Source organism: Durotheca rogersii (genome assembly GCF_024521655.1).
Source record: "Durotheca rogersii strain YMJ 92031201 chromosome Unknown GGS23scaffold_15, whole genome shotgun sequence".
Taxonomy (NCBI): domain Eukaryota; kingdom Fungi; phylum Ascomycota; class Sordariomycetes; order Xylariales; family Xylariaceae; genus Durotheca; species Durotheca rogersii.
Window position 1 is genome coordinate 173,729 of NW_026251246.1, and position 23,595 is coordinate 197,323.

At 54.0% G+C, this 23,595-nt stretch overlaps 8 protein-coding genes across 8 annotated transcripts; 2 read left to right on the forward strand and 6 right to left on the reverse strand.

The window, feature by feature from the left end:
- Window positions 1-3,219: 3,219 nt before the first annotated feature.
- Window positions 3,220-4,361, reverse strand: GGS23DRAFT_119106 (ubiquitin carboxyl-terminal hydrolase, family 1). The gene is made up of 2 exons (XM_051511058.1): window positions 3,937-4,361; window positions 3,220-3,880 (listed from the first exon to the last, which is right to left on the reverse strand). The coding sequence occupies exons 1-2, from the start codon at window positions 4,316-4,318 to the stop codon at window positions 3,471-3,473; spliced, it is 792 nt and encodes a 263-aa protein (XP_051370632.1). The 5' UTR covers window positions 4,319-4,361; the 3' UTR covers window positions 3,220-3,470.
- A 1,493-nt stretch (window positions 4,362-5,854) lies between these two features.
- On the forward strand, window positions 5,855-7,575 carry GGS23DRAFT_119135 (L domain-like protein). The gene is made up of 5 exons (XM_051511059.1): window positions 5,855-5,943; window positions 6,057-6,233; window positions 6,320-6,360; window positions 6,477-6,737; window positions 6,942-7,575. Exons 2-5 carry the CDS (start codon window positions 6,155-6,157, stop codon window positions 7,332-7,334), a joined length of 774 nt encoding a protein of 257 aa, XP_051370633.1. The 5' UTR covers window positions 5,855-5,943; window positions 6,057-6,154; the 3' UTR covers window positions 7,335-7,575.
- GGS23DRAFT_119159 (uncharacterized protein) lies at window positions 7,546-8,952 on the reverse strand. Its single transcript, XM_051511060.1, has 3 exons — window positions 8,616-8,952; window positions 8,457-8,542; window positions 7,546-8,372 (listed from the first exon to the last, which is right to left on the reverse strand). The coding sequence occupies exons 1-3, from the start codon at window positions 8,677-8,679 to the stop codon at window positions 7,806-7,808; spliced, it is 717 nt and encodes a 238-aa protein (XP_051370634.1). The 5' UTR covers window positions 8,680-8,952; the 3' UTR covers window positions 7,546-7,805.
- A 1,674-nt stretch (window positions 8,953-10,626) lies between these two features.
- On the reverse strand, window positions 10,627-11,713 carry GGS23DRAFT_119381 (guanylate kinase). The gene is made up of 2 exons (XM_051511063.1): window positions 11,503-11,713; window positions 10,627-11,426 (listed from the first exon to the last, which is right to left on the reverse strand). The coding sequence occupies exons 1-2, from the start codon at window positions 11,510-11,512 to the stop codon at window positions 10,819-10,821; spliced, it is 618 nt and encodes a 205-aa protein (XP_051370635.1). The 5' UTR covers window positions 11,513-11,713; the 3' UTR covers window positions 10,627-10,818.
- Window positions 11,714-11,809: 96 nt separating this feature from the next.
- GGS23DRAFT_605876 (putative poly(A) polymerase) lies at window positions 11,810-13,538 on the reverse strand (the record flags this gene model as incomplete). Its single annotated transcript, XM_051519827.1, has 2 exons — window positions 11,810-13,437; window positions 13,502-13,538. The coding sequence occupies 2 exons, from the start codon at window positions 13,536-13,538 to the stop codon at window positions 11,810-11,812; spliced, it is 1,665 nt and encodes a 554-aa protein (XP_051370636.1).
- A 448-nt stretch (window positions 13,539-13,986) lies between these two features.
- On the reverse strand, window positions 13,987-15,027 carry GGS23DRAFT_611079 (uncharacterized protein; the record flags this gene model as incomplete). The annotated part of the gene is made up of 1 exon (XM_051520375.1): window positions 13,987-15,027. Exon 1 carries the CDS (start codon window positions 14,659-14,661, stop codon window positions 13,987-13,989), a length of 675 nt encoding a protein of 224 aa, XP_051370637.1. The 5' UTR covers window positions 14,662-15,027.
- A 273-nt stretch (window positions 15,028-15,300) lies between these two features.
- On the reverse strand, window positions 15,301-18,022 carry GGS23DRAFT_611083 (uncharacterized protein; the record flags this gene model as incomplete). The annotated part of the gene is made up of 7 exons (XM_051520376.1): window positions 15,301-15,432; window positions 15,524-15,898; window positions 15,987-16,088; window positions 16,166-16,806; window positions 16,912-17,210; window positions 17,629-17,776; window positions 17,859-18,022. The coding sequence occupies 7 exons, from the start codon at window positions 18,020-18,022 to the stop codon at window positions 15,371-15,373; spliced, it is 1,791 nt and encodes a 596-aa protein (XP_051370638.1). The 3' UTR covers window positions 15,301-15,370.
- Window positions 18,023-18,919: 897 nt separating this feature from the next.
- Window positions 18,920-23,397, forward strand: GGS23DRAFT_605878 (uncharacterized protein; the record flags this gene model as incomplete). Its single annotated transcript, XM_051519828.1, has 12 exons — window positions 18,920-19,060; window positions 19,119-19,242; window positions 19,500-19,662; window positions 19,779-19,925; window positions 20,039-20,151; window positions 20,264-20,959; window positions 21,015-21,271; window positions 21,348-21,613; window positions 21,679-21,899; window positions 22,014-22,462; window positions 22,548-22,931; window positions 23,011-23,397. 12 exons carry the CDS (start codon window positions 18,920-18,922, stop codon window positions 23,395-23,397), a joined length of 3,348 nt encoding a protein of 1,115 aa, XP_051370639.1.
- Window positions 23,398-23,595: the final 198 nt, after the last annotated feature.

Here is a 23,595-nt window from a genome sequence, read left to right on the forward strand (position 1 = left end):
TTCAGAAGTAAACGAGACCCCACTTCACCCCGCATGTGCAATAGAAAGTGTCTGGTTCCTAACAACCTTCCCCTGAGTCCTGATTTCAATGTCTGCTTTAAATCTCAAGTTCAGTAAACAGCCTAGTTGGTGAAGGCACATTTGCGAAATATCGAATTTCCCCATATGCAGAACCCCCCCCCATCACATCAGACACTGACTCGGAGTCAACGGCATCGTCGATTGGCCGCACCCAGCCACACTTTGGACATTTCGCTCCCATTCCAATCCCTGTTTGATTACAACCAAAGGTCCGGCAAGTTGTAGTCATGCTTGTCGAGATAGAGTCCATGGCGTTCGGCTTCTCTTGATAAAGAATGATAATGATCAGCAAAGTCACGCCAAACAATCAATCAGATCGACTGGAGATAACGCTCATTAGGGATGCTGTTGGGGCAGGTGTATGAGTAAGGAGACCCAAGGGACATGCCTTTGAGGAGATAATGGATTGGTGAAGAGTTCTGTGATGTGGTGACTGTTTTGCTTGAGGACTTAGCTAATGTTCCGTAGACGTGAGCTGTCTTGAATTTTTGTCAGCAAGCTATACAAAGAAAAGTCCTCATATAATCCTACATACGACTTGTATTTCGAAGAGTGAGCTGTTCTTCGAGATTTAACAACCTTGGGCAGCGCAGAACATGACATAGTTGTCCTGCGATTTATCAGTCCATAAGACATTCTTTGCCCTTTTTATCTACGTTTTAGTTGCTTAATGTTTTTTTCGCAGCCCTGCGACTGCCCCTCTATCTGACTCATCGTAACTGTGTTGGCTGCAACACGGATGTAGGTAACCTTTCTCAACTGGTCATGCAGCAACCATGCAGATGCAGTGATGTTTACTTGCATATAACAGGACACGCTCTCGTTACATAGTGCAAGCCCATGTAGAGCGACTTGATATTGTTGGCTTGTAGGCACACGATCAAGCAGAAGCTTGGGATGCTTACTCCTGTAATTAAAAGACTGGTGGATGGCTGTCCGTCACCTGGCTCAGTTGGAGGACATGGGATCCGAGCAGGGGTGCAGAAGTATGCCCAGCCATACCCTTCCAGGCGGATATGGTTTTTGGACCGCAAGGGTGGAACAGTTTTCGCACCAACAGCTATTGCTAAGAGCCGCTACAGTAGGTTCTGCCACCAACCCACAGTGCTTGAAATTCCTGCCGTTCCCTTAAACTCGCACTAGACCCCAAAAGACCAGCAAGCGACAGAGCTGTCGCTTGTTGGTCTTTTCAGGTCGCAGGCTGTAGAAGGTTGGGGAATCACAGGAAATCCGTTCTTAGGGTGGAGCCAGGGCTATCTGGAGGTAACGTCGTACTCCTAATACGCGTAGTAATTCCCCGAACTCAGGCATCGAATATTATCGTTCACTTCATCGCCGTCAAGATGTCTACTATTGCGGATATTATTCAATACCTTGAACAGTTCGACGTCAATTGCAGTCTTGAGAAGGTGCTCCAAGACCATGAAACGCATCCATTTTTCAAGAAAGTATATGACTCATTAGGAACTGTGTTCAGACGACCGAGATCTGGCGGTGGACGAGGTGTGAATAGGACTAGCTTCGCGCTGCGTACGCTCCTAGGAATAGAAAAGGTTTGCCTGAGCGAGGGTACTCTTGAGTGGTTTGGAAGGGTCAAAGTAATTCCCTCGCTATTTTGGAAGTCGTTGGCTACGGAGGACTCACCTTGGGCCGTCCAGGAATCCGCGGAGGTCACTGTGGGAAAGGCTTATCTGGCCTGTCGAGAAGTCTGCGTCGATAGAGAGTGGCAAACGATCCGCTGGAGGTTTTATGCTGTGTTCTTCTATTCCCTGGCGCGCTTGTTAAGTAATGGCGCCACTAGAGTTTCGGACAAGGCTAAGGAACGTCTTCTTCACGCTATCTATCGATCAAAGGTGGTACGTGAAGATCTGATACCCCTCAGAGAGCGCGTTGAAGTTTTGGTCTCAGCGGGGTGGAGGTATACGAAGCTCTGCCGGCAGCTGTGGAAAAAAGAATATGGGACCGAAAATTCGCGACGTGACGATTATGGCCCTTTATTCCTCCTTCCACAGGTAAATGACAGCATGTAAGAGTTGTTTCATCCATAAACCAATCGCTGGCTAACTCTGGTCAGCTGGGAAGACCGCCGGCGACTTCCGGCAGAGGAATTTGATGCTGCGGTAAATCGTCTTTACGAATTAGGGATTACCGATCAGTCAAAGAGTCACGAAGCCAGTTCCTTAGCCAAAGATATTATGAAAATTGCACTCGAGCCGTTTACGTGGGACGTTTTAGACGCTTTCGAGCACAACCGAAGCGGAGAAGTTTCGCAAAGAAATCAACCTAACAGTCAACTACGACTACGTTCCCCCTGGATTGAAGAACCTACGGGTCCACAAATCCACCGGCCGTCTGAGCAGATCTATTATCGGGGTCCAGTCGTGATTCCATACGATTCGCCTATCTTCATTTGCGTACAAAACGGTGACATATCCGGAATGAGAAGGCTTTGGCATTTTGGCGAGGCGTGCATTGATGCAGTGGACCCTTATGGCCTTGGACTGCTCTACGTAAGACCCATTCGTCCTCACTTAAACACGGGGGCTAACCAGCCATAGTATGGAGCATATTATTGTTGGCGAAATCGCGGTATGGGAGCAGCCTTGGAGGTATGCAACGCTCTTGTGGAGGCTGGCGCTAATACTTGCTGGCTGGACGATATTGGGAAGTGCGTCGTCTCTAGTTTGGATCCTCCTTTGTGCTCGTGACTGACAAGCTTTCAATTTAGTACGCCTATGGAAACGATGATTGAGACCACGTTGGTCGAGGCGGCGATGAACCGTCAGGATTTTTTCGATTCTCTTGGTCATGTCGGGCGAATCTTTGGAAGACCGGTCGATGATATTTGGCGCGAGTATTATGCTACCCGAGGATTCACCGTACTCCATGAAGTGCTCCTCGGCATCAATCGAAGCTACGGAACGCTAGAAGACTATCTTGTTTATATCTCTGCCCAGGGAACAATCCCTTCTCTCATCGACGCTATAGACTGGTCTGGGAGAACCGCGCTCGCATGGGCCGTGGAGTACGGGTGGGCAGCCGCGACTGCGACTCTGGTAAAATTCGGAGCAGATGTTAACCAAAACGCAACGCCCAGTGGGTTGCCTGTGTTACATCAAGCGCTTGCTGGTCCAGCTTATGGTCGGTTGGATGGAAATTTTATGAAAATTGTTGAGGCACTCCTGCTGGCGGGGGCTGATGTCAACGGCGTTGACCAGGAGGGGTGGACACCACTACATATAGCGGCATCCTGGAACTCTCACCAAGCCGTGACGATTCTCTCGACATACGCTGTTTCACCTTTAAACTGGACAGCAGTCACGGGCAACGGTAAATCTGCGGCCCAGTTAGCTGAAGAGGGTGGAGGCCATCCGGTATTCGTTCAATTCCTATTTGAGAGGCTCCGTCTGTAGGACAGAGTTACTTCCCCCTCGCCTTACCAATGCCATAAGACCGAAATTCGAGTTTCCTCGCTCATGTTCGATATACTCTCGAATTACGTTCAATCCACCTGGAGCGAGCACATCATCCTGAGGGCCAAGAACCTGTCCCCTATCTATCGGGCCAGTCCGATCGCCATCCAGTTCGTATAATCGACCACTTCTGTGAGACTTGACGAAGCACACGTAGTGGTAATCAACCTCGTCTTCCGGATTATCTGGGGCTTCTGAGCTGCCTTGCACCGCCACCTCCTTATATACCTTTTCTAGTTCTTCGGAGTTTTCTAAAAAAAGAGAACGTTCGGACAACGGCAATGAGGAGCAGGACTTGAAGATGTGACCAAGGAGAGAGCCCGTTTCTGCCTATTGTTAGATCGAGATCACTACCTAAGTTGAGTAGATCAGGAAGTCTTACCAATCACACCCCGCGCTTCTCCGTTTGCCAACGCGTGAAGTATTCCATAGAGCCCACAGGCATTGTTAATAGTCTGCTTGAACCATAGGACATCTTCGTGATCCTCGCTGCTGTTGTATTCCCCGCGCGCTGCGTCTTCGGCGACCTTCCTAGCTTCATAGTTACTAGTTGTTGGAAACACCAAGATCAATGCAACGGCAGGGTGTGGAAGGAGGTCTGGCTCGTCAAGGGATAAGACGTCTTCAAAAACAAGAGATTGAGAGGCGCCTAGGAGACTAATCAGGTTATTAAAAACATCGGGATTAGACTCAAGTGGAATGAAATGTTTTCTGTACGTAGGACCGCCGCTGGCAGTGAAACTATCTGCGATTATGGAATCCATTGCCGTGAATGTGACAAACGGGAAGTAGTTCAAAATATGTAATATTTCAAGTATGGGGTCAGCGAACCCTTTGGGGTTACGTAACAATCACAGCTGACATATCAGTATCTGGGCACGTGATATTTGCGTAGCGTTACGCAATCAGCTAGGTAGCTAGGCGGCAAATTCTCAAGTGCTGCGAACCATATTTCCCTTCAGTCCCTTTCGACCCTCCCCACCTTACCAACTTCCCATCCGCATGGCGCATCCCGCGGTTGAAGGTCGCCAAGGCTAATCATCCTATGAGGGAAAGCCTTGATGTCTTCCGCGCGCTGTTCAATTCTATCTGCAGAGGCGCGAGCGTTTCCTGCACCCCGAACTCGTTAGAGCGGCTTCGCCAACCAGGTAAGGTGGCACAGTTTCGTTCGAGTGTGCCTCCTAACCGATTGTGTAGTTCTGCAGAATGTCGCCCTTGATCTTCTAGCGCTGCAAAGCCTTCGAATCTCTCGCCTACTAGCAACAGTAATAATAATCTCCAGCATTTTGTCAAAACCCAATTCCGCCTTCAACTTCGACAAGTTCGCCCTCATTGCATCAAACCTCCCCCGAGCTCAGCCGTCAACGACGATCTAAATGATGTCCTTGCGGTATTCGGCGGAATACGCGAAGCTACTCGCATTGCGTGGTCGTGGGGTTTGTTAGAGGGACGGTGCGATAGGGAAGTAGGATGGATGTCTTGTAAACTTGGTCCTAGATAAGGGCCGGAGTTCTTAGGAGTCAGCTTGGCATCAGGCGAGCTGAAGAAGGTCAAGAATTTGTCACGGCGCCAAATGCCACGGCTTCGGGAAGTCTCCAGGACGCATATTTCGTTGGCCAAACAGCGAATGCGAACAACACCAACACGACCGCTACTGCAGTGACTCAGCGAAGCAAGCGGATATCCGGTTCCAAAGTTGCTACGGCATGGCAAGGACAACGTGAGACGCGGCCCAGGATCTCTACACAGGGTGAGAAAGTCTGTTCGACTACAGTCTATCGGTCCGTTCGGAGGCCATTCCTCGTCAAAGCGACGGCTGCCTCCCCCCGATCGATATCACTTGTCCGAGCCGTTCGTCATTGACCTCACGAGTTCGGCCGTATCTCGGTCTAGCTACTTAGCTAATAGTCCAGCGAGCCTGTTTATGATGCAATATCCATTGCGCGTTATTCGGGCGGGCCAGCCAACCGACCGCTGGCTGCAGTGTTATGGGGGGAAGAGCGAGGGCAATTACGCCGTAGAGTCGCGAACCTGCTCCCAGCCTTTGGCATTGGTCTCTTCTGACACCGGGGACCACGGTCTTACCAAGAATCGGACGGCTATCATCGCCCATTGAGAAAATAACTTCGGATTGATTTGGTGACTTTAAGGTGTGGTATCGAAGACAACTCTCGTAGAATTTTGGACCGGAATATGCCTCCTAGCCATCCGTCACATCTTCTCCAGAATTATTAGTCAGCATCTACTCCAACGAGAAGGGAGTATTCATTGATAGTTGCATACAATAACCCTGTTTAATGAGATATACCCGCTAATTATGCTTGAACCGACATCGCGTGCCTAAATCTCAGCTAGTTGAAAAGGAGGAATTGTTAGGTACTGAATAAAGGTATTTTTCACATACCTACCCACACCTCCGAGCTCACACTCAGCCTTGTCGTTCTCCAAGAAACAATTCTCTACAACACGCGACACCAACGAGCTAATCAACGTCGGCCCAAGTATCCCCTCGTACCATATACAGCCCGAAACGGTAACGGAAACAAAACCGCAAAGAAGAGGGAGAGAAAACCCCGTAGCAACGAGGCCCGTCTAGCAACATGAGGCTCACAGCCGAGCTCCTCCAGAATTCCCCCTCCTGGCTCAACGCGCTGAAAGAGCGCGAGCTCGAGCTGAGAGGTACGTCAGAAAAGAGCAGATACTACACTTCATTTGATCTAGCAGAGCAGAGTTGATAGCGAAATGCCCTTGCCGGCTATAAACAGGACACCGGATTCCCACCATCGAGAATCTGGGTGTGGCAGGTGTACGTTGGCAACCCCCTTCTTCCCTTGCCTCTCTCTCTCTCTTTTGCCCCTTCTCTTGTGTTCGAAGGCTGCCTTGCTGAACTGGGTCGGCCACGATTCCTATGCGTTCGTACAGCCGCAGGATGCCATAGACTTCGTCGACAACGACATCCAGGTGCTGGGCAACTTCCCCCTGTCGCCGCGGATACAATCCCTCCTCCTACAGCGCAACCGCATCGCCTCCGTACAACCCACCCTCGCCAATTCGATCCCGAACCTTACCACCCTACAGCTAGAGTCGAATAACCTGAACGAGCTCGCCGACCTCGACCCTCTGGGGACCTTTCCCCGCCTGACGCACCTGGTGCTGCGAGACAACCCTGTCACGAAGAAAGATGTGAGTCCAAGAGAAGAAAACAACTCCCCCCCACGAAAATACGTGATAGCATTCTTTACTACGAGCTTTGTGTTCAGCGGTGGTTCGCCTGATCGACGGGCCGGAGCCTGGGGAAGAAAATCAGGAAAATTACGGAGACAAATATGCACGCAAACCAAATATGATTCGAGGAGACACCGCTAACGACCGTTTGCCCCATCTAAGCACTACCGGTACTGGGTCCTCTGGCGCTGCCCGTCGGTGCGCTTCCTCGACTACGAGAAGGTCAAGGAGGCGGAGCGGAAGCGGGCGCGGGAGCTCTTCGGCAGCGCGGAGCAGCCGACCGAGCTCGCGACGCAGATCATGGGCGTGCGGTCGAAGGCGTTCGACCCGACGGCAGCATCGAACGGCGGCGGCGGCGGCGGCGGTGGCGGCGCGAGCGGCGGATCCCTGCCCGCGCGCATGTCCCGCATCAAGCTCACCGACGGCGAGAAGAGGCGCCTCCAGGACATGATCAAGCACGCCACGAGCCTCGACGAGATCACACGCCTCGAGGCCATGCTACGCGAGGGCCGGATGCCCCCCGGCGTGCACCTCGGCGACGAGATGGAGGAATAGGAATTCTACGAGGGCGCGCATGCGAGAGGATAATGGGTGGGTGTGTGGGTGTGTGGGGGGATTGGGAACGTGTGCTATATTCGAAAGAAAGCATCCCTAAGGACAGGGCAGGGTGGTGCGGGACAGGCGTCTGAATACGTATTTTTCGACTGTTTTGCCGAACGAGAACATTCGGGTATACCCATAAAGTAGGCAAGGGATGGTAGATTTCTGCCGCCCTCAAGTTAGGAGCATCGACCTCTTACTTTTGTACTGCGCGTCCGTCCAGTCTCGGTAGTTATCATCGTCATAGCGGTGTTCGTGAGTTGTACGGATGCGTATTATATACTAGCGGCGTGTCCGCCTTTTGCCCATGAGACCTCGCCCGTTGGTTCGTCGGTAGCCAGCGCTTCCTCGCCCTCCTCGTCGCCGTCTCCCGTCCAGCAACCCCCACCTCTCCGCCCGATCGGTCTTCCTCTCCTATCAGACGACCTACCCGGTCATGTGCACGTCGCCTCCTCCTCCTCCTCCTATGCCGGCGCCCCCTCGCGCCTGCCGCATCTCGCTGCGCAGCTGGTCCGCGGGGTCGGCCGGGCTCTCGTCGTCGCTCACGATGCGGGCACCACTAGCGCCCACGAAGGAGCCGGGGCCGCCTCCTCCTCCTCCTCCTCCTCCTCCTCCGGCCCCGTTGAGGCCGGAGCGGGTCGCGGTGCCGCTGGGCTTGTGCTTCTTGGCGCCGGGGGGCCTGCGGGCGGCAGCAGCAGCGGCGCTGCCGGCTTCGGGGGCGCCCTCGACGACGACGGCGGGGGGCGGCGGCGCCGCCGCGCCAGTAGTGCCGCTGCCGCCGCCGCCGCCGTTGAGCTGGGCGCGCACGGCGAGCGCGTGCGCCTTGGCCTGCCGGAACGGCACCGTCTTCGGCACCACGTCCTCGAGGAACTCGAGGTTCGGGTGCCGCGCGACCGCGCCCGCCAGGTCCTTGTACTGGATGTTGCGCCGCGGCTTGCGCTCCAGCTTCGCCGTGTTGAGGCCCTCGGCTGCGAGGTGCTGGATGAACATCTCCTGCGGGAAGGGGGGAGGGGGGGGTGTCAGCGTGGGGAAGGGGAAGGGGAAGGGGGGGAGAGGGGGAAGGATGGTAAGACGTACGGTGGCGAGCGTGATGATGAAGGCCGCGTTGTTCGAGCACATGTGGATGTCCTGGTCCTGCGCGATGATCTTCTTCACGCGCGAGACTGTGCGGTCGGTCGACGGGTCAGCGCGGGTGCGACGGCGGCGGCGGCGGCGGCGGCGCGCTGGGTGACTTACGCGGGAGCTGCGTCTGCCCCGTCGCCTCCTTGCGAGGGGGGATGGCCGTGTTGTTATACGGCATTCCGGGCGGGCTTCGTGGCGGCGGGGAGAGATTCGTCGGACACGTGTGGTGGTAAAAGGGTGGGTAGGTATACGACTTGAGCGAGAGGGCTATCGTCCGCGTGCCGCGACGCTGCCGGGTGTGTTGTTGGTGAGTAGCGAATGCGCCGCGAGGCTTGCGGATGGCATCTGTGACCTAGAAACGCGGGGTGGATACCTATGTTAGGGGAATAGCTCTAACTAGGCACGACAACTGGGCAACTCTCTCGATCAATGTGTTAAATAGTTTTCAAGGGACTCAAGAACTTATCTCACCTCACACCCCAAGAATAGAGATGGCAGAAGAGCCCGCACTGAACCAAATTCGACGCGTGGTCGAGGATTTGGGCGAGAGACGCGACTCCATTCATTAAACCCGAAAGTGGAAGGCGGTAGGCAATTCGGCGGTCACGCTTGTCACGTGCCCACAGAGGGTACTCCGTTCCCACCCACAGTCTACGTCTCGTTTAGGTACCTAGGTAAAGTATTCAATCAAGCAACTCGTAATTGTCGCCGTCGCACGCTCAGGCTGATCATCACTTAGCATAGAATTAAACACGCTATTTACACCGAATCCTTCTCTACTGTCTGCCTCTGCTGGGTGGATTCTTCTTCGTCGGGTTGGAAGTCGGGCCGCATCGCTTCTTCCGCTTGCCTGACCCAGGTAACAGACCATGCCCAGCCTCTCCCCCCGAACCTCATCCCAACTTCTCCCCTGAACCTCGCCCCAACCGAGTGCATGAGTACGATGCAATGTGATCTCCGTCCTTCTCGTTCGCGCTTGACTGATCCTGTAAACTGATTGATATATCCTGTTCAGTGCCCGATTCCCTGTGACTCCGTGACAATCTCAGTGAGAACTCGATTTAATCCCGGGGCTCCCTGATCCTTATGTCCCTTCCCTGTATACTGCAGTGGTACCTACGGTGGGACTAGGCCACGTAGGCTTTCTGATGTGTGTTTATATGGGTCTCGCACTCAGCAGTTATCCTGTAGACAACACAATAGCCAGGATTTCACTCGTTTCTCGAGACAGCCTTCCAGCCTCGCTCGCCCTTCCTTTTCCTCCCAGCTGCCTTTACAGCTGGCCGATCAAGCAGGATCACAGCTGAAATCCTGACTATTGTGTTGTCTACAGGGTAACTACAGGATGAAGATTATACGTTGAGGAACTGAGTGCGAGACCCATATGAATACACATCAGAAAGCCTACGTGGCCTAGTCCCACCGTACCACCACAGTAAACTATGAAAGATCTAAAGGAGCGAAAGAGCCTCGAAAGGCCATATATATAAAGAGCTCTCGACGGCCGAGGTAAGCTAAGGCGTACGAAGGCGGAGAGAGCCGGCAGAAGAGGTAAGAAGGTGGGTACCTAGGTAATGGAAAGTGGTGGAAGAAGGTGGAACATCCTACGCGACCCAACCCCCCTCCCCCACCCCCATATCTTCTTACAATCATACGTCAATTGCAATGCAATGCGTAACGTTTACTACGAAAGATGCGCCGAGTATATCGAACTCTTTTAGAAGGGGATGAGATCCTGTAGTGTTGTGGCCTGCGATTGCGAATTTCGCGAGGTGGACACTAGGTAGGTATGTCTGGTGCCTGCTGCAAGTAAGATATTCCGCTTCATAACATTCATTCTCGGATGTAGAGTGTTCTAGGCAGAATAAACCGAGCATAACGCACTGGTATTATAAACTAACAGACGGCAGGTCCGTTGGCAGACCTGGCGCAAGTTAAGGACATAAGAAGGACAAGACTCGGGATGGGGCACGGATGTAGTGGAAGTTATATGGTAGGGGTCACTGGATCATGGGGGATTACTGGCAAAGGAAGGAATAAGCGTATATTCAGTCTTTACCTCGGTGATTAATCTAGTCAGCCTTTACCTTAGCAATAAATCCATGAACTTGATGGAGAATCGTTTATACGTGTGATCGTATAATGTCGTCATGCTAGCCCGAACAATATCTAGCTAGCTCTTCTAGTAAACTTAACTACTGTAACTAATAATCCATATGTCGACAAGCTTGATATATTTACACTAGGCAAGCTGAACAAGCCAAGGGATTATTAGCCATGGCCAAGGATGGCATCAAAAAATTCAGTTAATCTCTAACTAGCCTCTGGATGAATGCACATTGAATACAAAGTCCTCCAGTTCTTTAAAGGCGTCCTCGAGATCGTGGTTGACGATAATCTTGTCGTGTACACCTGTTTCAGCGTAGTCAAGCTCAGCTCTGGCCCGAGCCAGCCTCTTCCGGATACTGCACTCGTCCTCGGTGCCCCGACCCCTAAGTCGCGCCTCGAGCACGGTGAGATTTGGTGGTTTAATGAAGACAAATCGCGGGTTGATCTGAGAGTCCGCCCTCAACTGTTCTGTCTTCAATTGCTTGACACCTTCCATCTCGATATCGAGCAAGACAACCGAACCTTTTGCCGTCTGGTCGATGACGGTCTGTTTGCTGGTGCCATATAAGTTGCCGCCGAACTCGGTATACTCTATGAAAGTATCTTGGGCGATAAGAGACTCAAACTTGTCCCGTGAGACATAGTAATAAGTCGTACCCTCAACCTCGCCGGGTCGCGGCTTACGAGTCGTGTGGGATACGGTTGTGGCTAAGATGCCCGGGTGTTCATCTAAAAGTCTTTGATAAAGTGTACTTTTGCCGACGCCTGAGGGCCCAGAAATGACAACCGGTCGGTGGTCAGGAGGAAGGACTGTGGCTGCGTGAGGGGGTTAGCATTCTACGTGCCCAAGGCGAAACTAACACAAAGTGAAACAAAAGAAATATCGGCATACTATGAGCCATGCAAACTTCGGCAAGCGGTGAACTGCGACGTAACTCTAGTAAGTCAGATCCGTCTTGCCTCTGAGGAGCTCAGAGAGGTGGTGGAGGAGATATGTGTTGGTAAGAATTCGTAGGTATTACAGAACGGGATGGCTCGGTTTTTAAACCCCAGGTACAATCAAGTACATTGGCCAACTACATTAGCGTTTGCTGAGCCCTTGTATCTCGGCCAATCAATCCGGCGCTGAAGGAGGATAGTTACATAAGCTGGTTGGTTAGGAAGTGGCTGCTTTTTGCATTGTCGGATTCACGTTCTATTCAGACACTGCCAGGGGGAATTCCCAACATATCCCTCTGCTGGTAAAGCCATTTCCTAGCTTCTTCAGCCCCAAGCCCCTCGTGGTCAAATTGCCACGCCACCAGCTCATCGATGGCAGTTTTGAGAAAGCTTCCACCCTTGTGAACACCGAATACCTGCATGATGGCATTTCCATCGAACATCGGCCTCAACAGGTCTGCTTTTTCTAAGCCCCTTTGCATTACGAAGTCGATAAACGTGTTGTACCGTAGAAGGAGTTTCCTCAAAACGGGGTCATCGTCGGTAGATAGGGAAGGCAATAATGATGACGTTGACGAGGTTTCGTACACGAGCGCGGCTAGCAGGGAGTAAACCACCTGCAGCCTCCAGGTTGAACCCCAGGCACGTATTGCCATGCCAACGGTGCTCCGAGCCGCGGGCCTCTCTGGGTCACTAGCGAGGGCGACGGTGGCGTTAATTGAATCCATGTTTCGTAGCGAGCTTTCGAGGAGCTTGGAAATCTTGCTTGTAGCTTTCACAGCGTCTGTGGCCTCATCGACGACTTTTTTCAGCATATCGTGTCTCAGTTCGGCGATTGGAGCGTAGGCAGCCATGACCCAGAGGTTTTCGACCCTTTCCTCAGATTGGACCATTCTGCCAAGACCGCTTACGTTGTTATCGATTAACATTGCGAGGGTCTGGTATGCCCGTGGCCAGGTGCTTGGCCAAGGCTGCCCTGGGTCTTGGGCAGGAAGTTTGTTCAGTAGAGCTTGACGGAGTGACGGCTCGGACCTTAGGAAAACCAGGGTATAGAGGTTTGCTTCAAAGAGTAAATGGAATGCAACTTGAGGATTCGGCTGCTTCATGATCTTGAAAACCTCGATCCCGATTCTCTCGCGACTGACTTTCCCATCCAGTGCTGTATGAATATCTTGGTCTTTCATCCACTTCTTGGTCTCTTCGTCCACGGTATATCCGAGTTTACTGCCGATCCGAATCAGGCGCAACACTCTTAGCGGGTCATCCGTAAAGGTCTGTCGTGGTTCAAGGGGCGTCCTGATAATACCCGCAGCCATGTCATCCAGCCCTTTCTTGGTGAGGTCAACAACTTCCTGCTTGTCCAAATTAAAAAACAACGTATTGACAGTGGCATCACGACGAAAGGCATCTTCTTCCGCCGTTCCAAATTCCATCTCTGGAGTACGGCTGTTGTCTTCATACACCTCTTTCCTCAAATTCAGTAGGTCTAGGTCCAAGCCGAATACTCTGCCGATGGTTGTCTCAAGCTTCTTCGACTTCCCGAGGTTCTTTTTCGTCGTATGGAAGCCGGTAAGTCTGGTATCTTGGACCCCAAGTTCCGCCGCGCGCTGCTGGTATTGTTCCTTATTCTGCTCGAAGAATTCGGTCAGGGAATGACTAAATTGTTCGCCTGTTATGGTGCTGAGCGCGATATCAATATCCGAACAGGGAATGCCAAGGAGTCGGTCGCGAACCCAGCCGCCGGTGATCCACATCTCGAGACCAAATGCAGAGGCAATCTGAGATTTCTGCATATGTTCTCGGCAATTCAGCAAAAGCTCGCGCAGAAGCTTTTCAGCGGGCAGCAAGGTAATGGTTCCATGTTGTCTAGTCATCGGCCGCACTGATGCTGTTGTCGTAGATTTGTTAGTCATTACTATCCCCAGAACAACATGAAAACGTTTTCCCTCTACCCTTTTCTACCTGTATCTTCGTTTTCTGGGGCTCCATTACGGACTGCGCTCCTGTATTTTGTTCGATATGTTACTGCATCGTCGCCACGATGCAAGGTTCAAGGAGATGAGTCACATGTAGGTATTATCACGGTAGTGGGCGCCACAGAGCGCGTGGGCTCGCGGGGATCAGGTCGGAAACCCCCAATGACTCTGCGGAGGTTGCAAGGGCAAATAAGCTGTTAGATTTTGCGTTCAATTTGAAAGGACGCTCAAAACACAAATTCCGCCATAAAAGCGAAAGTTGATCAAATTCAGGTTGTTGGAGAGGTTCAAGGTGGTATGTTTGAAGTCTCCTTGTTGTAGGTATGACTCAGCTGGCCACAGAAGTTTATTGCTGGATAGAGGATGCCAACGTAGGTACGTAGGTACCTACCATAGGCACCTATTCCTCAGCGTACCTGTGCTCGTGATAAACCCGCCCCGCCTGCTCAGGAGACGGTAGCTCAGCGACACACGACCTCGGGAGGGCGGCGATATTCGGAATACCACGCATTCTGGTCCCGCAGCAGATCGTACATCTCGACCATGACGCTGCGAGTCGAGACCCGCATCCAGCCGACGTCGGGGCGGGTGCAGCCCTCGACGGGCTCCAGGCTGGCCTCGCGCGGGTCCGGCACGGACGGCTCCCAGTCGCGCCAGATGAGATCGACGAAGTCGTCCTCCTCGTCACGGTCGTCGTCGTCGTCGTCGTCGTCTCCGCCCTCGCCCTCGTCGCTGACGCGCACGCAGTATCGGTAGCGCTGCGACAGGCCGGCGCGGTCGGTGCCCTGCTCGCGCGCGACGGCGGCGGCGGCCCAGGCGGCGAAGTGCTGGCGCACCGAGGCCGCGCTGGCGCCGTCGAGCGCCTCCCGGTCCTCGACCACGGTCACGGCGAGCCGGTCCAGCAGGTCCGCGCCGTTGTAGTACGCGAGCGTCTCGCCCGCGCGGCGCCGCAGCCCCGCCACCCGCTGCGCCCACGCCGCGTCGTCGCCGTACGCGCACCGGTACACCACGAAGCCCCACAGCCGGTGCCCATCCTCGGCCAGCGCGCGCTCGATGTTGTCCGCCGTGTTGCTGCGGGTCGAGAACTGCGGCGTGCGCTGCGATGGCGCGGATAAGGCGTCGATCACGCTTGGCATGTCGGGACGGAGGCCGATAGACAGTATTACGGTGTTTACGGGGCTGCGAGGTGGGTTGAATGCCGAGGCCGGTGGCGTATTAGTGGACTGAGGAGCTGATTGCCGGCTTCGGTGAAGTCGAGGAGTTGAGAGAAGAGGATGTGTGTGAGGTGGCGAGAGTGAGGAGGGGCGGCAGCGTATTTAAATAGATTACCTATGTGTCTCATCCGCCCGGCTCAAGGTGCATAGTAGTATATTCTACCTTTAGGTATTGAACCTCTGCGGCGCCGCTTAGATTGTATTTCCCAATGGTACATAGCTGCTTCACATGTGCCACCGCATCATAGGTAGGTAACATGTGCGAAACGGAGGAATATTACTGTCACCGTGTCGAACCGCATTTCTTTACAAGCCGCGACGAAGAACAGTACCTACGTTACGTAGCACACTTCCCCAAAGAAAGAAATCATACATGATCATACCAGTATTTGACCCTACGCCTTGCCAGTTGGAATCTACGTATGAGTGATATTGGGGGGTAGGCGACATGCTTCTCAACGGGTTAATAATAATAGGGATTTCAGGACTATTGTGAAAATCCTACCTATCACTTTAAAAAAAAATTGCATCTTCTCAAAACACACGTGTTTTGTCATTTATCCCGTTTCTGATATCTGCATACTTAAGGTAGGTAGTTGAACCGCAGCATCAAGGTACCTACATCTACGTCTCATTCGGGTCCCTTCACGCAGTACGCGTAGCCCAACCACAAGTTCTCGCAGTTCTCCCCCACTAATATCATCATTCCGCGTCAGCCAATTTCATTCTCCCACTAACATCACATTACGAAGAAACGCGGACGGGGTACGGCACAGCCACTTACCTGACGGATTCCAGCTCACGAAGTCGTCCAGGCTGATGCCAAACTTCTCCGTGACGAGATAGCAGTAGTCGCCCTCCTGCACCACGTAGAACTCCCGGCACCCGGGGATAACGCCGGTCTGCGTCGGCGCCGGGGGCGCCGAGCTCGTCGGGGATGACGACGTGGACGTCCCGGCGCTGCTCGTCGACGAAGGGGGCGGGGGCGCCGCCCCGTCCACGCCGATGCACACGGCGCGCGTGTCGTAGTACCCCAGGTCGGCGAACAGCGCCTGTCGGCAGTCCTCCGCCGTCGCCGGCGCGCCGAGCCAGCTGTTCCACTCGAGAAGCTGCGACAGCGTGACGTCGAGGGAGGCGATGATGGAGCTGCACGAGTAGCCTAATTGTCACGCGCCAAAGAAGTCAGCACAGGTACCTAAGCGGGTAGGAGTCTCCAAGAGGTGAGGAACAGGTAGGTATGGACTTGCCGCTCCGACTCTGATAGCCTCGGACTTGGGTGAAGCAGGTGCAGCTCTCCGTCGTCCCCGTCTCGGTAGCGTTGATATCGAGGCAATGGTCGGGCACCGGCGCTAGGAGAAGTCATCTCTGGTCAGTATGGTCCCATCGTGCGATAAAGCGCTCGGAAGCGGAGTTGGGATTAGCTCACGGCTAGGGGAGCCGGAGTCGGGAGGCTCGACGCAGTAACTAAAGCCGGCCTGCAAGGCGCACTCGCCCGCGCCGCCCGCCAGGCTCGGGTTCCATTCGCGCAGCTGCTCGACGGTTGCGTCGGACGCGTACGCCACGTACCCGCACGTGTTGAGTTCCGGGTTCTCGGCGTCGAAGTTCCTGTACTCGGCGCAGTCCGGCACGGTCCCCGAGGCGGTGGGCAGCAACGACCGCGTCGCCTGGTAGCCGGGGTCTCCCGTCGGCGTCGTGATGGCCGTGTTCACGGGGTCGAACGTGACGGGCGGCACGGTGATGGTCGCCCAGGGCCCGGTGCGCGTCGTCGTGGGGTAGCCCGGGTAGGTGGTGATGTCTCCGACGGGCGCGACGCAGTAGGCCACGCCCAGGAGCAGGTTCGTGCAGTTCGCGTCGACCGACGGGTTGAGGAAGTAGAAGTCGGCGAGGGCCAGGCCGTTCGCGACCGATATCACCCCGCACTCGTCGCCGGACACGACGGTGTACCATCTGCCGCACGGCCGGTTCGTCCCCGGGTCGGCGTTGGTCGGCGCCGGAACTGGCGACGTGATGGATGTGCCCGGAAGCGGGTCCCCGGTGTTGTTGGAGTCCAAGTAACCACCCGGAGGGCTGAGCGGTGTCAGCTCGCGTCAGAAGAAATTGTTAGATTTATCGGGTCTCTGCATCGTAGGCACGAGATATCACACGCCGAGACCCTGGGGCGGGCAGACTCACGTAACACACACTTCATACCCGACGAACTTCAACGCGTTTCCGCAGAGGGCGTTGAAATTCGGGTTCCAGCCGAGAAATTGAGCCATGTTGACGTCGGGATGGCTCAGAAGCACACTCGCACACGAGTCTTCAGGTTGCCACGTATACGTCGTGCACTTCTCGGGTACACATAACGTCTTCCCCGCCTCCGCCGCTGCAGGGAAGTTCTGGCAATATAAGTCTATGTTGCTCGCTACAAGCAGGTTGTACGTTGACACGCTCAGACTTCTAGCAACGGCGTTGCAGTCGTAATCCGACTGCTGTAGCGTGTATGAGCTTACGCAAGTTGGTGTCGGTATGCCGGAGGTCGTGCTCGATGGCAGATCGTCCCCCGTACTCGTCGGGGGTACGCTGATGGTGTACCGACCCGTGGCCTCGCAACTAGACGTTAAGACGTCAAAGTTACTGGCAAGTACTTCATCATAGCCCAGTGGGCTGTTGAGCTGAAGTGCCTGGCCCCCAAGCCAGCAATCTGAGCAGCTCTGGTTATGGCTGAGAAATTTCTGGCTGGACCAATCCAAGATGTACGGCTCGCAAAAGTCGCCCGTGGAAGAGTCTTTGAAACACGATACATCATATGCGAATATGTAATTCTGGATAATGTACGACGCTGCCAATAGTTAGGTGCATGGGACGTAGAATAGGAGACTGGGAGGGAAGGTCTAGGGAATGAGTAACCCAACCTGGCTGTCTGCCTGTACTGAAAGCAATCGTGTCCGTATCAGAATTGCAGGCCGCCGAGATGACATCCCTAGCATTCTTCAGCGAGGTAGAGCAGCTGTCCGTGCAGAGAGCATTGACACTATCCGCGTCTAGAATGCCGCCGCTAAAAGAAGTGTTAACGACCCCTGAGCACGAACACATCGCCGATCAGAAGGCATACGATCACTTAACGGAGGCTCACTGACTTGGACGATCTCTGGCTTAGAAACAACGGGCACGAAACGCTCGTGTTTAAGGCTTCTTTGCATGCATCGCTGAGACCGGGATAGTCGATGTTCATGTAAGTGCCGTTAAGCTGCTGAGCCCATGACGAGCTTAACAGTAAGAAACAGAGGACAGCAGTGAACATCGTGTTCTCTTGGGCAGCCGCCTGAGAGCTTAGGGTCAGCAGTGTCTTTTCGGAAGACAACATTCTGGATTACAACATATTCACTCACCTTTTCAAGTATTCTAATCTAATGTTCGGAAGGGTTTGTCGTCCCATTAAAGGGGGTAGATCGCCACAGCTCACACGCATACGATCGACTACTCGCATAAAGTACTATGCGTCTCATCCATCTCAGCCCTAGACAAGAAATCCGGCTCCCAATCACCCCATATCATAGCGACCTGCCGCTCTGGACCGTGGTGTGTCCGGGATGTGTGGGCAAAGGATTTTGTGTCACCACGATAAATCGAATATTGAATGGCACGTCTACGTTGAGATCGGGAGATACAACTCCTGTTCAGTGCTGCCACACCAATTAATATTTAAGGTCATGTGCGGTCATGCAGAGCCGACAATTTAAAGGCGCCGAAGCGTAAGCATAATCTTAACCGCACATGGACATCGATCCTGTGTTGTTACACACACTCCCTCCGACGTTCCATCAGCTGGTGAGATATCACGAGGTACTTGGAGATTCCGTGGCGCTGCGGCGATATACTATGGTCAGCAGTAACGATCCTGCGGGGGGTCTAGATCCTGATTGTGAAAATGCGAGTGTGTCTAGAGCTTGCATTTCGGACTCCGGTGTACTTTTGACGACGGCCGGTGAGAGGGGAATAGGGGTAAACATTCCTGCCCATGGAGAGGCGAAACGGCGACCTCCATTTGGTTGGTAGCTCCGATAGCGGTTGGGTGATATAATATCTCGGACGTTTAAAGCACATATACATGAAAGGCGCTTCTTCACTGTACAAAATGTGATGTGGACACTCTAAGTTGACTTTCTAAGTCGGCGCGTCTTCTTTCGCTATCCTAGCCATGGCTTCTGAATGGGCCGCGAAGAGGGCCCATGGCCTTATTTTCCTCATATCTTCGTGTCTCCTGATCGGTATCCTCCTCCTACCCCCTTTTCGGGATACCGATACCAGCCCCAATACCCTTCGATTCCGCCGTGATGTAGTAGTTCCGGGCACACTCAGCGTCAACACCACCTCTGAGTTCAGGAAACGACAAGAAGACTACACATGTGGTCCCGGACGCCCTTGCGGAAACGGTGCTTGCTGCGGTGCATCCGGGTATTGTGGGTACGGAGCGACCTACTGCGGCGACGGATGCTCGTCTAACTGCGATGCGCATGCCGAGTGTGGTAAAGACGCATTGATTCCGGGAACGGAGTGTCCTCTGAACACCTGTTGTAGCGAATTTGGATTTGTCAGTCCCCAAGACCCCGATAGCTTTTCCTGCTACTCCATTCCATGATGATGCGAATACGTGTGTTAACATATTGTTGCGAAGTGTGGTACTACGGATGAGTTCTGCAATGGTACGTGAGAATACCTGAGACTGCTTGAAGTGCGGGATCCACGAGTACCAAAGCATATCTAACCTCTTGCGATAGATGGATGCCAGAGTAACTGTGTCCTACACCCCAAACCGCCCGGGGGGGCGGCTACGGGAAACATCCTCCAGAACAGAGTCATCGGATATTACGAAGCATGGAGCGCTCGAAAAGCGTGTCATAGGATCCAGCCACAAAATCTCCCCCTTGACGCTCTGACGCAGTATGTACTCCTCCTCTGACCTTGATACCGGATACGACAACCGTCTTTGTATCCCCTCGTCTCTCTCTCAATGCAGGACTTACCGAACTTGAGAACCATGTCGCTAACTCGATAAGTGTAAATTTCGCTTTCGCGTACATCGAGCCGAAGTCCTACAAGGTAGTGCCGATGGATGCTCAAACCCCAGCAAGTCTATTCCTAGAGGTCCCCAAGCTCAAGCAGATCAAACCCGGTCTCAAGGTCTTCGTGAGCATCGGGGGTTGGTAAGTCTACTTCACTGAAAATGTTGGATTTACGCATGAGACTCCTAGCCAACACTCCGACCCGCTAAGATTATTCAAGACTAGAATCATGCTTACCTCTCCTATGTACGCAGGACATTCTCGGATAACGGCACGGTTACGCAACCACTCTTTGGTGAGATTGCGGCGGACGCTGGGAAGCGCCAAACGTTCGCCGACAATGTCGTGCGCTTTATGAAGCAGTATGGTAGGCATGTTTTCTTTATTGTTGTATCGTTCCCGTTGTCCATCCATCATATCATGTATAAGCTTTGGGGGGCGCTTGTTTTGGTGATTAAGGCTGATGTTTCCTGTTGCAGGCTACGACGGCGTGGACCTCGACTGGGAGTACCCAGGAGCCCCAGACCGTGGTGGTCAGGATGGCGACGTGGAAAATTTCGTCCTTCTCCTCCAGACCATGCGGAGAACATTCGACTCGAGCGGCTCCCGGTTTGGTATCACTTTTACCGCCCCCTCGTCTTACTGGTACCTGCGCTGGTTTGACCTGCCAGGGCTGATAAAATACGCTGACTGGATCAACCTGATGTCGTACGATCTGCACGGCGTCTGGGACCGTGACAACCCCATCGGCAGCATCGTGCAGGGCCATACTAATTTGACCGAGATCAAGCTCGCTGCAGAGCTCTTCTGGCGTGTCGGCGTCCCGCCGGGCAAGCTTGTCATGGGGTTCGGGTTCTACGGCCGGGCCTTTACCCTTTCCGACCCCGACTGTTCAAAGCCCGGGTGCGCTTTCAAAGGCGCTTCGGACCCGGGGCCGTGTACGGGCGAAGGCGGCATTCTCGGCCATTACGAGATACGGGAGTTGTTGAAAAGTGATGGCTCACAAAAAAGGGCTGCTATCGAACCAGTATACGATAGGACAGCCGCTGTCAAGTACGCTACGATCGACGGCGATCAGTGGGTGTCGTTCGACGATGGTGAGACGCTGAAGCAGAAGGTTCAGTGGGCGAACGAGGTCGGACTAGGCGGTGCTATGATCTGGGCCTCTGATCTGGGTAATTGATCTCCCCCGGTGCTTCGAACCGGCCTCTTAGCTGACGATGCTAAAAGACGACGATAAGTACACGGCGCACGCCGAGCTCCTGAATAGGGAGGTCAGGTCCACGGCGTTGTTGCGGGACATCGACAATGCGCTGTCGAACCCCCAGGCGTTGGTCCGGGATCTAGCAGGGACCAATGGCCAGGACTGCTTTCGGCATGATGGGAAGTGCGTTAATCTGAACGACAACGACGCCATGGCCGATGCGTGCGGATCTGGGTACACACCCGTGGGCTGGGACGACGCAGGATGTGGGAAGAAGAGCTGTGTAAGTCAACGGAGATGACACCCGGCCTTGAACTCAGTCCAGCCCGATATCCTACTGACCATTAACGCCGACAAAGCATTGCGGTAAGCCAATTTGCTGCCCAACGTCCTCGGCCCCCAAGAACTGCATCTGGAGAGGAGACGACACCGGAGGCGGCCTGGGGAGCGATTGTAACGCCCAGTGCGGGCCCGGGGAGGTCAACATAAAAGGCATCCAGTCGCACTGGGGCGGCGGCTTCGTCAACGATGGCAATACCAATAGGTGCGGTCGCGGCGAGAAGGCTTTCTGCTGTCCCAGTCTAGACTACAAAACGGTTACCGAGGGTTGCACTTATACCTCTTGGTAAATACCCCTTGGCGGCAAAAGACTATTGCCGGCATCAATTCTGACTTCGTTTCTTCCCCTAGCACCGGAAGTTGTTCGTCTGATAAAGACCCCGTCTTCAGCAATAACGACGCCTGCTTAGTTGGCACACAATACTACTGCTGCCCTAAGCCTGTGCAGCTCAAGGACTGCCGCTGGGAAGACGGCGGTTCCGGCACGGACTGCGCAAATGCGGTGTGCAAAGACGACGAGCTTGAGATTGCCCGAGCACAGTTTGCCGAATGGGGAACAGTAGGATGTTCTTGTGAGTAAAAAGACTCTTCCATCCTTGTGCATCGCCCGAGGTGTCGAATCAATCTCAACACGCATAATATCTGATGACTGACCTGCCTCCCTCCGTCCCTCCCGTCTCGTTTAGGGGGCCGCAAGAAGGCGGCTTGTTGCAAAGTCGATAAAGCACCTCCAAAGCCCGCGAGCTGCACGCACGACGTCTGCAGGACGGTACCAGACCTTTGCAACGGGAACGACGGAAGCGCCTTGGTCAGCCTGGTGTCGAGAGACCCCGGACCAAGGCGCCACGAACCGCAGTATAACAGTAGTTCTTCGTCCATCGCTATATTGGAGAAGCGTGGCAATGCCGAGACATACTACGTCGACCTCGGCGGGAACGTCGGCATCCGGGTCATCGCTGTCGCCTATCCTCTACTATCCGAGATTTTCGGATTAGACGGGGCACCGAGGGTGCTACGCCGCTTCTTCCGTATGATTGCCGGATACTGCACTGGGACCGCTGTCCAAGAGGGCACAATCCCACCCGGGGATAATCCTCCGAACTTGGGTGGCCTTGAGGCGGAACATCCAATCGACGTAAGCGTCCTTTTCTTCTCTAAGTTTCTACACACCCATCTTATACTACAAGAACTCGATATATCTAATGTCCCGAGTCTTGTAGCGCCAGGTCATGATACAGTTCCCCCGAGCGGCTGCTAGTGGTCAACTGCCGTCGGGTGCGAATCACCCCCTCGCCCCTATACCTGGTACATGGTGGAAGGACAACTGGCACAAGAGCTTCCCGGCATTGGCAGCTCGTCCGGCCATCGGAGGTCCAGATGGGTATGCGCCCGACACGCCCAACGACCGTGTCATGGAATGTTTCGGGTCTTACGACTATCCCGACCCGTTTATAGCCACCGACAAACAGGTAAATGGGGCGAAGGGCTCCATCATGCGGCTACGGCGCCCCGCCACCCCCGAAAGGGTCAGGAGGCTTGCCAATACCGCCGTTCGTGAGGATAGCCAGGGCGCCGTGGACGAGTTGCTATCGACCATCCGTGTGGTGAGTTTCCAGAATATAGAGACGTTTCTCATGGAGGTCGAATGGGGTACCAGGTCTAACCTTCCTCTCGAACGCGTAGGGCATCGCCGTGTTCGAATACATGAACCGGCCCGTCGTCGCGCAGCGGTTCAACATGGTACGCCAACAAATCCGCCTGCAGTTGACCTACATCGAGGCCGACGTGCCGGGGGCCCAGGGGCTCGTCGACTGGTGGGACCTGTTCACGCGGGACTACTTCGAGCTCGTCGGCACCCGCGCCCAGGAGTGGCTGCACGACGTGATCATCGCCGCCGCCGAGCCGTACGTGCAGGCGCAGCAGGCCGGCCGGACTCTCACGACGTACCAACAGGTGGTGGGCGCGCTCGAGGAGATGTTGCAGGAGAGATCCGACATGACGCTGCCTGGCGACGACTCTATTCCGGATCCGTCGACTCCAGGTGGAAGTTCGCTGATGTTAGTTGTCTAAGAAGATTACCTACCTACATCGACTAGATTAGTATTAGTAAGTGTGCACGAAAATAAAATGAGACTACGAGGAGTCTGCTGCAAGGGGTCGAAATAAATATTTAAGTACCTACGCAATGCCCACTGCCTCGTCTTCTCCGAACCCGGTCCTCAAGTACCGGATGACAGCAATTGTGGCGAACGTCTTTCCAGCCTTTAC

Coding starts and splice junctions, on each gene's coding strand:
- GGS23DRAFT_119106 (XM_051511058.1), bottom strand. CDS start 4,318: ATGGATTCCATAATCGCAGATAGTTTCACTGCCAGCGGCGGTCCTACG. Junction 3,881..3,936: donor AGAAGCGCGGGGTGTGATTG/GTAAGACTTCCT, acceptor AACAATAGGCAG/AAACGGGCTCTCTCCTTGGT.
- GGS23DRAFT_119135 (XM_051511059.1), top strand. CDS start 6,155: ATGAGGCTCACAGCCGAGCTCCTCCAGAATTCCCCCTCCTGGCTCAAC. Junction 6,361..6,476: donor AGAATCTGGGTGTGGCAGGT/GTACGTTGGCAA, acceptor GCGTTCGTACAG/CCGCAGGATGCCATAGACTT. Junction 6,738..6,941: donor ACCCTGTCACGAAGAAAGAT/GTGAGTCCAAGA, acceptor GCCCCATCTAAG/CACTACCGGTACTGGGTCCT.
- GGS23DRAFT_119159 (XM_051511060.1), bottom strand. CDS start 8,679: ATGCCGTATAACAACACGGCCATCCCCCCTCGCAAGGAGGCGACGGGG. Junction 8,543..8,615: donor GGGGCAGACGCAGCTCCCGC/GTAAGTCACCCA, acceptor CCGACCGCACAG/TCTCGCGCGTGAAGAAGATC. Junction 8,373..8,456: donor TCATCATCACGCTCGCCACC/GTACGTCTTACC, acceptor CCCTTCCCGCAG/GAGATGTTCATCCAGCACCT.